The sequence below is a fragment of the Ctenocephalides felis genome, unplaced genomic scaffold (assembly GCF_003426905.1).
Source record: "Ctenocephalides felis isolate EL2017-DRISC unplaced genomic scaffold, ASM342690v1 CF-g0.4_SCAFFOLD_03571, whole genome shotgun sequence".
Taxonomy (NCBI): Eukaryota; Metazoa; Arthropoda; class Insecta; order Siphonaptera; family Pulicidae; genus Ctenocephalides; species Ctenocephalides felis.
The window spans coordinates 13,158,315-13,169,665 of NW_020539725.1; the positions used below are offsets into that span (position 1 = coordinate 13,158,315).

At 30.6% G+C, this 11,351-nt stretch overlaps 1 protein-coding gene across 1 annotated transcript; it reads right to left on the bottom strand.

Annotated features, from left to right (window-relative positions):
• Positions 1–1,259: 1,259 nt before the first annotated feature.
• On the bottom strand, positions 1,260–11,145 carry LOC113384772 (eukaryotic translation initiation factor 4 gamma 2-like). The gene is given in 16 exon segments (XM_026622531.1): positions 1,260–1,434; positions 1,436–1,491; positions 2,444–2,630; positions 2,810–3,061; positions 3,332–3,636; positions 3,714–3,909; positions 4,139–4,293; positions 4,629–4,817; positions 4,897–5,087; positions 5,347–5,579; positions 5,768–5,935; positions 7,181–7,396; positions 7,516–7,741; positions 9,172–9,317; positions 9,457–9,589; positions 10,823–11,145. Coding segments are annotated over 13 exon segments (2,499 nt in total). The 5' UTR covers positions 7,738–7,741; positions 9,172–9,317; positions 9,457–9,589; positions 10,823–11,145; the 3' UTR covers positions 1,260–1,305.
• Between the last annotated feature and the right edge of the window lie 206 nt (positions 11,146–11,351).

Here is an 11,351-nt window from a genome sequence, read left to right on the forward strand (position 1 = left end):
AATGAAGGTCTAGTAACTGTTCACCTAATCAACACCAAGTCACAAAAGCAATAGAGTTGGAGTACTTAAACTTGCAGCAAGTATTTATGATTTATCAACAACTGTAAATTAGTACTTGAGCCACAGATATTCTAAAGGCAACAATTTCCTGACAATTTCACATAGATTCAATATTTAATTAATTATGAGTTTTTTACAATGACAACCTTATAAATAACTTAATAATGAGAACTTGTATTATAATATTAGATCTTTGAAGGAGACATCAGTATAAAAAAATTATTTTTGTTAAGCCAAATAAAATTTTATTTATGAAATTTTGTATATTTTTATGTATGAATATAATAATACTGCACAGTTAATGGATTGACAGGTGTACAAACATTTAATAACTATAAACTTGAATTAAAATCTACTATAATTTGATTTAAAATTTACTTTAAGTTGTGATTTTAAAATGCTCTCAATGACAAATAAGATAATTAAGAAATTTAAAAATGTACCAAAAATATATTGTAAATAAACATTCTACAAATACTTATCTACAAACATTAAAGAAGCATAGCTGTATTTAAAACCAATTCACTATAAATCACAATAACAACGGATAGACGACTTTTACAACAAAAAATATAATTTACACATTCACAGTTACAAGTTTCTTTTACTTCAGTTGCCATTTTATTTATACACTTTTTATGTACTACTTTATAAAAAAAAAAAATCAAATCTAGACCAACCAATGATGAGAGTATAGCGCAGCACCATTCAATGGTAAAATTTATATTTTAGAAAAAATTACTTAAAGAATAATATTGTATTGCTCTTCAGATTTATCTTCAGAAATCTAAATATATTTTGAAAATAGCATTGCCAAAACATTACTAGCCAACTATTTCAATAGTCAGAAATGCTATTTTCAAATATTTAAGCAATATGCAAGTTATTTTTTTGGAACTGATAAGTTCACTCAGTCAATTTCCCGATTTATAAGGTTTCAATATCATTTGTTAACTTCACTTAACTTTTAATCTGTATATGAATATTCTGCATATCTTTCTAATCATCTTTGAAGTACGAGTCAATAAAACATTCTTAGCATTTTCCGAAGTGTGACGAGCATACTTTAGTTTTTCTTCTAGATAATATGCTGTTCATCCTTTCATCTGACTTCATTAAAACCATATATAATTCGTTTATTGGAAGATGTTAAGCATTTATATTGGTTCAATATGAAGGGTGACCTAAACTTACAATTCCTTTTTATCAGACTTTTTCATATTTTTTTGTTTCTTATTTCCACACTTAAGCTTCTCCATCCTCATCAGTAGATTCGGCTTCCTGCAACCACATCAGCCACTGGAATACTTGGAATAGCGCTTGCCCTTTGCCAGGATAAGCTTCTGTGACATCCTCTTTCCATTGTACAAAAGCATTCTTCTTCAATTACTTCCAGATCATAAAGGTTTACGAAAAAGCGCAAGAGCATGCCTGGAAAACAATCATATACCATAAAAATAATATAATGATTATAAATGTAAGCATGATATGTGCAACAGAAAAAAATAGTTACATGAATTAATTTATAGTTCTGATAATTACTAATGTAAGCATGATATATGCATCATAAATAAGTAATGATGAATTTATAATGGGCATTTGTGAAACTAGTTTTCTTAAAAATAATTGAAATGAATGTTAACAATTTATTAAATAATTGTTTCTTTGAATTCTAGGCCACAAATTTTATATTTTTGTAAGGACTCCATAAAGGCTAATAGTAATCTATTTTATTTTTACAAGTTATTAATTAATGAGGTGTAATACAAAAAAAAAAAAAATAGTTTAATTATAGAAGGTGATGAATTGAGGCTTCACAAAAAATTGGTGTCTGACCATACCCTATGATTCAAATGATCTGAAGAAAAATATGCTTCTACATTATTAACTTAAAATAAATTTGCAATCATATGAACTATGGACAAGTTAAATTATTTGTTTTCTCGAAATGGCGCGAATAAAAAGATTGTTAAATTTTTTTGATGATCACAAAGTATTTAAATATAGTAAAAATCGAAATGTGTGGATTGATAGTTCCTATTAAAGAAGACTGCAAAAATTTCAAATAAATTGGTCTAATAGAAGTTGAATACTTGTGGCTATCGTATTAACAAAAACAATTTAGAGATAATAGAACGCATTTAAAGTTAGGCATAGGCAGAGGAGGATTATCATGATTAAACAGCTATATCACAGAAAATAATTGAAATTTTGATAAATCTTATACACATACTTGAAAATTAAACTTTGATAACATTAAAAAAAAAAAAAGCATTTTTTTAAATCCTAGACCAAGCCTTAAAGATTGTAAAATGCTCACTCATATCTTTAGTAACATGCAAATATATTTTTTATTTAGTTTATCATTTATAGTTATTCTCACCTTTAGGAAAATTGTGAGTAAAGCAATACACTTGCAATGCATACACAGCAGTTAGTTGTAAATCAGTTCGGCCATTAAGGAATGCTTGCAAGACAATTTGGAAACGCTCCAGTAAAGTTTTTTCTTTCTCTTGAAGTGCTTTTGGGGGTAAAACTGTTGCATCCACACCATCTGCCAAAGTGCTTTCCTAAAATACATTGTGCATTTTAATTAAAAATTTGGCAATATGTGTAAGTATCTACTAAATTTAAAGATAAACTCAGATAAAGTTTGTTTCATAAAAAGAGTACTCAATAGGATCTATTAGAATAATAAAAACATCATTGTATGTAAAAATGTACTTATAACTTGTCCTGGATTACTGACCTGCGTTATGTATTTTAGCAGCACAGTTACAAATTCATATACAAATGCTGGATCAGTGTGACAGCTGGTTTCAAGATTATCTTTAATCCATTTATAGAATTGTTGTGGATTTGGATCTGCTTGTAATTGTTTCCATAACTCGGCACGCACTCTAAGCAGAGGATAAAGAAAACTCAGGCCTCTATCTTCAAGAATTTCTGCTAAGCGATCTTGTGTTCTATCAGCTTCCGGCAGCATTGACATTAAATTGATCTGATACCAGAAAATAATTTAAATTAATTAAAAATTATGAATTATTTGACATTTTGATACATTATACTAAAGTTGTAAAACTGAATATAATTTATATGAACAAAGTTGACAAATGTATAAGTTAATATACAAGAATATAACATTTTAAGTTAATCAAAAATTAACAATTATTGGTAGACATAATATCAAAGTTGTACCTAAAGTTAAATATGAATGAATTATTGATGATGATTACTCATAAATCAAATCTAGTAAAATAATATTACCAACCTTGCTAGAGTTCAGCATTTCTTTAACGGCATTTTTATCCAAAAGTTTAACTAAACACTCGAGGACTATCAAGAACAATGGATAACATTGGCCATTTTCAGCAAGTGATGATAAATCTGTGAATGTCATCAGCTTAGATGTGATTGTATTAGACAAAATTTTTGCAACTGGTAAATGGGATTTTTCTTCTTTGTCTGATACAGACATAAATAATTGTCTAAAACTATCAGAAAATGCTGCAGCTGGAACCAAGCCATCCTTACGTAAAGAACTTAGAAATGAGACTACCCTTTCTTTTACATTATCTAAAAAAAAGATCAATTTAATATTTCAATTAATAATTTATAGAAAAGATTCTGGATATTTCCAATTTGTTAATTACCATTTTTTTCAAGAATGTCATTCAATACTGCATACATGATGTCTTTTGCAAATTTATCAGGTATTTTGAATTCTCTGTAAGCAGTTGTAATTTTATCTAAGTCAATATTCTCAATAATTTTTCCATCTTCCGATGATTGAAAATTTTCATGTAAAAGGGTAAGAACCTTTTTGAGTAGCTCTTCTTTATTTGGACCCTAAAATAGTATAAACAATTTAAAATGATTGAAGTAACAAAAATAAAATATACAAATATTTATGAAAGTATCAGTACAATTGTTGTTTCATGTAGTACACAATCAATAGGATCTATTAGAGTAAATTCATACATCATTTAAATAAAGCATTAATTTGTTCCACTTTAAAGAAAAGTGATTGTGAAGTAGGAAATATATATTAGGCTTTAGAGCTTCATTATTAATGTACCTTATCTTTTTTGGCTTGTTTTGGTTTATCAGTAGATGACTGCTTTATAATTAATGGTGCTTCCTTGTGAAGAGCACCCACAGGTGCAGGAGAAGCTGGCTTAGAAGAAGACAATGTTGATGACAAATTATTGTCTGAGTGGGTCATTGAATGCACTGCAAATAAAAAGAATTGTTGAAGATCTTTCATTTTATTAAATAATCATGGCATGCTTTATTATTTATCAGTGGTAGTGACGAAACTAATTAATCTATCATTATTTTATATAGATAAAACTTTATGCATCATTTAATAGGACAATAAAATAAAATGTCCAAATACTGATTTGTTACATTTTGTAAAGCTTAAACTTTAATGTTAATTTTGAGTAGATTGTCATATGTAAACATTCCAAAATAAGTCTATTATTTTTGTGATAAGCTTGACAGAAATGCTACAAAATTCAGTATGCTGAACATCAAATTTGGATCAGAATTTATTTTATACATACTTGGTGTGTGATGACTATTACGATTTGTAGGTCCTCCCAAAGGTAGCATTGATGGAGGAGGTTGAGTAGTTTTGATGTTATTAGCTTTGTAAAGAAGACTATTAGCAGCAGGCCGCATTTGAACTTCTTCAGGCCCTTGAGCCAAAAGATTGAAGTTCTTTTTGAATCTTGGGGCAATATCCTTGTTAGCTAAAAAAAAAATCACATATTTAACTTAGATTTAAAATTCACGATTTTATTTGACCCTGAATAAAATAATTGCTTTTACCATTGTTGCCATAAATACCGCCACCCATTCCATGTTTATTAGAATTATTATAACCACGGTTGTTGCCATGATTTCCTCCCGCAGAACCTGGGCCACGGTTATTCCCATGTTGGTTATTATGTCCTCGGAAGGAACCTTCAGAGTTAGTTCGATGCTCATTTCGATTTGAGCCAAAACCATTGCTGGTAAAACTGCAAAAGATCAGTACATATAAAATAAATATAGTGAATAAGGGCAACAGTCATGTTGCAGCAATTTGCTGATCAGATAAAAATTTGTTTCATGAAATATAGATTCAATAGGATCTATTAGAGTTAATTAAGAACATCATTCAAAGAACATAGCAAAATAAACTTTAATACAAATGTGCATTTTTAAAATTAAATATTCAATTTTTATTAATGTTATATTGTTGATAATAAAAAATAATATATTACATTCATAACTTACTTGAATTTATCATGATGGGGAAGAGGTATAAGATTAGTACTGGGACTAGACACATTTAGTCCATTGAACATGTCATTAATGCCTCTCAGTTTCAATGGCAAACCACCCATCCATGAATCCTGGTCTGAGTCACGATGGTCTCTGTGATCTCTACCTAGACCTCCAAGGCCTGAATCTCGGCCCCCAGACCGCATGGATGCATATGACGATCGCAAGTCATCATCACCTCTAATCTACATTGCACAAATTACATTAATATATAGAATACTAAATTCTAAATTATATGAATGTTTATTTAATAATCAGTGGTAGTGACGAAACTATTTATATTTATCATTATAAAATCAATTTAAATTTATACATCATCTTAGAAAAACCAATTGCATTGGTTAATAAACAAAGAATGTCAATGTCGTTATACCTGGTGTATGGGTCTGGGACCTTCAGTACTAGATGCCTTCCGGGGCACCCAGCCATCTCCTCTCAACTCAATGACATCACGAAGCATGAATCTGATGCGAGGTGCCAGTTCTGGATTTTGGGCCACTGCCTCCATGCGCGTGAAGTACTGATCCATCAACTTCTTGCCCTACAACAATATTGTGCATATTATATACTGTTTACAAAAATAATATAGAATAGAATAAATAAAAAAATAAATAATAGAAAAATAATAGAATAAATAAAAAATAATATAATAAGGTTTACAAAATAATAAATAATATAGAACACATGATATTTTTTGCATTAGGGAAATATATTTAATACAAATTAATGAAATTAGTAAATTTAACACTTAACAAATAACATCATAATATAAATAAACTAGCTGTAAGTGGAATTCTGTCTTAAGGCAATTAAGGCATCGTGCCTTAAGGCAAATTGCTGGAACTTCCCGTACCAAAAATTATTTTTGAAAAAAAAAAGTTTTCTATATTTTGACATATTTTGGAAGATCTAAACTTTTTTTCAAAGCAATCGTACTGCTTTAACTGCATAAATCGAAATATCAAAGCCCGTAAGCGCCGCGTCGCCGTCTAACGCGTAAACATTGGTACGAAACCCATAGGACTGTAAACCAAATTCATACTTATTGTTAAAATATCTATAAAATATCTGATAATTTGATGTGCATAAGTCTAATGATCATTTTTGACCGCCAAATGGCTTTTTTTTACTTTTTTCATTAGATCTCCGAAACCGCTAGACCTGCCTTTATGCGCCTTAAAATTTGATCAGTTCTTCACCTTCTCAATATAAGTAAAATGTTTTTTGAATTATCAAAATCGGACGTTCCGTTCTCTTAAAAACGGAGTTACCGTTTTTCGGCACTTTTTGCCCCGTATCTTCGGAACGGCTAGACCTGCCTTCGCCAAAAACTAATCAGCACGTCTCCTTATCAATACGAATCGTATGTTTTTTGAATTATTCAAATCGGTTGATCCGTGTTCCCGAAATCGTCGACGAAAATTTGTATCCGCACATACATACACACACGTACATACATACATACATACATACACACACACACACACACACACACATACATCCATTTTTTCTGAGGTATGCCAAAATGTTCAGAAACCTCTGAAACGTAAAGATATATAAAAATTTTCATTTTCGATTTTTTTGCGATTACTATAACTTACCCTACGGGAAGTTAAAAAATAATAAATAATAAATTTGTAATATTGAAAAATTTATTTATATGGGGAAAAAATTCTTCGAAATTTGAGAAATTTAATATATGAGAGTGGTTACAGAAAAAAATAAATTTGTATATCGGAGTATTACTGTATTTGAATAATGATATTGTATTGAATGTGGCACATACCTTGTCATTGTCGAGGATCTTGCCACAGGTGCGCACCAGTTGAGCCAGGCACTCGAGATCTTCACTGCAATATTGTGAAGTTTGTTGTTGTTGAGATTGTGCCGATGATGTTTGTGGTCTACGAGGTGCTGTTTTTTGTTGTTGCAGTAGTTGCTGAATGCAGCGATGTAGAATGCTTTCCGATAGAATTTCCAACTTACCCAACTCACCAATAAACTAAAAGAAATTGATAAATAGTTTAGGATATATTCAAAATATATGAACATAAATATGTCATTAAATAAATAAAAACAAGTGAATTCAGTGATCAAAATCACAGTATTTCTTTTTATTACCTTGATATTTCCGAGCATTTTGCGCTTGGCGAGGTGCTTACGTTCCTCATCCTCAGGGGACAGTTTTCCTCCATATTCATTAAATGCTTCACTTGCCGCAGATCTGTTTTCAAATTCAGCGCGGCACTTATTTAATAATAAAACTTTAAATGTGCAAGGGGTTGATTCTCTTTCAAAATTTGGTGCTTCTTTGGATAGGCGCTCACAGAGATGTGCATACATAGAACTATAAAATAACAAGAATAAGATATTCTGAAGATAATAATAAGATAATAAACTTCAGCATCATGTAGCTTGGTATCACAATATCATTGAAAAATATGCTATATTACAAATATAAATGTTGTATCAGAAAATTTTATATATTTTATTTATTTATTTATTTAAATATATAGCCCAGATTACTCCAAGAGGACTCAAAAATACAGTTATTTTACATAATGAATTACAATTTAAATATATACAAAATTACAATATATAGTTATTAACATAAAATGCTTACATAAAATTACATATGCAGAATGTAACAATATTATTTATAAACAGAATAAGATAAAATAATGAGATATTTGAAATGAAAATAAAAAGGTTAGCTTGTGCAGATGGAGATTATTTGATTAGGTGAAGTGTTGTGAATATCTATTTCATTATTAATTAAGTTAAAGTTAGAGGACATAAGTAGAATAGGCGAATTTAAGAGAGCATTAGATTTAGGAGTAGAATAATTGAAAAATAATTGTGAACGCATAGATAGCCTTGGAACATTAAAGGATAGTTGACTAAGAATAAGAGGACAGTCTATAGAATTATAGCAAAGTTTGAATAAGAACATAATTGTACAGATAAATCGACGCGAGGCAAGGGAAGCGCATGGTAAATTTAAATTGTTTACAATTTCTCAGTATCAAACCTAAAGATTTGTGTGCTCTATTACAAATATCAGTTATATGATACGTGAAAAACAAACCAGAATCAAATAGAACTCTTAAATCTAAAATTTTATTACATCTATCAATGCTGGTGTTAGAAATTTTATAATCAAAAAGTATTGGAACGCGCTTATGTAAAAAACTGAGAATCTTGCACTTTGATATATTTAAATGTAATTTATTATAGATACACCAAGAGTGGAAAGAGTCAAGTTGAGACTGTAATAATAAGCAGTCATCAATAGAATTTATTTTGAGACATAGTTGAGATCATCTGCAAATAATAAATGTGGACAGCTAATAATATCAGAAATGTCATTAATAAAAATAATAAATAGTAGTGGACTGAGAATGGATCCTTGAGGAACACCCGAACTGATATTTTCAATGTTGCTCAAGAATCCATTAAGATAAACTGTTTACGCTTATGAAGATAACTCTTAAAAAAATAAATAAGTGAAGAATTAAGACCAATCTTAGATAATTTAGTAAGAAGAATGTTATGATCAATTTTGTCAAAAGCTTTACTGAAATCAGTGTAAATAACATCAACTTGTCCATTAGTGTCAAGATTCTCAGCTATATATTGTTTAATACATATTAAATTTGTTATCGTAGAACGGGCAGGCATGAATCCATGTTGATTAGTAGAAATTAAAGTTCTCACAGGAGGAACAATAAAATAAAAATAATAAAAAAAGGAATATTAAAATTTAACTTAAATTACCTATACTTAGGCTCCTCCAGCGCCTTTTCAAAAATGAGTAGAATTACACCATGTAAAATAACTTTCGAATCTAGTTCAGTACGAAGCAGATCATCACTTAGCTTCTGGAATTTTTCCGGTGTGAGTTTGTTAAGAATGCCTCGTACCTATTGAAATATTCATTTCATGATCAAACCAGAAATAAAGTCTTAGCAACTAATAAAGAATATTAACACTGTCATGATCAGTCCCAGACAATAATTAAATATTAAGTAAAAAATCCCTTAACTAAATGATTTGATTTACCTTGCGGAAGATGAGATCATTCCTTGCCTCTGGATTGAGAGCATCTCGATGCCTTAGTAAAGTCGATGGTGGGACCCAGCGTCGCTTAGCGGGGGGGGCGCTCCCCGAAACACGAGCTACTGGCCCCGCTTGCCTAAAAATAATATAATAATATAACTAGCTGTAAGTGGAATTTGTCTTAAGGCTATTAGAGCATCGTGCCTTAAGGCAAATTGCTGAAACTTCCCGTACCAAAAATTATTATTTTTTTAAAAATGATTAACATTTTTGAAAAAAATTTACTTTGAAAAAATTAGATTTTTAAAAATTACTTTTAAAAAAAAATTTTTTCATTTTGACATATTTTGGAAATTCTGAAGGTTTTTTCAAAGCAATCGTACTGCTTTCACTGCATAAAGACGAAATATCAAAGCGCGTAAGCGCCGCATCGCCGTCTAACGTGTAAACATTGGTACGGAACCCATGGGAATGTAAACAAAATTTATACTTATTGTTAAAATCTCTATAAAATATCTGATAATTTGATGTGCATATGTCTAATGATCATTTTTGACCGCCAAATGGCTCATTTTTTTATTTTTTCCTCCATATCTCCGAAGTCGTTGGACCTGCCTTTCCAAAATTTTGAACAGTTCTTCATTTAGTCAATACAAATAAAATGTTTTTTGAATTATTCAAATCGGACGCTCTGTTCTCTTAAAAACTGAGTTACCGTTTTCGGCACTTTTTGCCCCGTATCTTCGGAACGGCTAGATCTGCCTTCGCCAAGTCAGCACGTCTCCTTATCAATACGAATCGAATGTTTTTTGAATTATTTAAATCGGATGATCCGTGTTCCCGAAATCGTCGACGAAAATTTGTATCCGCACATACATACACACACGCACATACACACACACACACATCCATCCATTTTTTCTAAGGTATGCCAAAATGTTCAGAAACCTCTGAAACGTAAAGATATATAAAATTTTTCATTTTCGATTTTTTTGCGATTACTACAACTTGCTCTACGGGAAGTTAAAAATATGAAGTTGAAGACGAAAAAGATTAAAATATTATATTATTGTATAATGAAATAGACAAATGATATGTATATATAAAATATGAAAATTGTTTCATGATCTCTCATACCAGACACCCCTGCCTGGCAGATATGAAAATATATCAATAAATAAATAAATAAAAAAAAACATCTCTTTGTGAAATTAGAAATGCATCATAAAATTTTACAAATAAAATGAGAAGTTGATCACTAAATTATGGTTTTTGAATATCAAATGAGAGAGCTATCAAGGTAAATAAAAGTTTTATGGAATCTTCCCTATCTACAGTCAATTATCATGTGTAATTTTTTCCTATTTACCTGGGGCACTCCGTCTTGTCGGGTTGTTGGCCCTGCTTTTGGGTCGTCTTCTCAAAGCACCCGGCGGTTATGGTCAAGCCGTTTCGCTGCCTCAGGGGCTGCGTCTCTTGTACACAAAAAATATTGTTCCTAAATGCTCCTTCCAGTTCTTGCACTTTGCAAGATATCTTGGCGTTTTTGCAAGTTTCTGTCTTCTGTAATCTGATCGTTTTAGTTACTGTTGCAGTTTCGGGCTTCTGATTAATTGTTACAGAATCTTCGACGTGCACCAACGTCCGTTCTGAAATTATTGTGACTGGTGCAGTTACGGCCTCCGTTTGGGGCTAAAAGAAAGAAAATAAAATTAATACGACATAAAAAAGGAAGAATAGCTTGTAATAGACACTGCCAGTGGCGTCGGAACCGTGTGGGCTTGAGCCCACCCATGAATTTTGATGGGGGGGCTCAGCCCACCCATCAATTTCAAAAAATTATATGAGCTAATATCTCTAAAAAAACGAGCCCACTGGCTGTCTACCAAAAAAAAAAC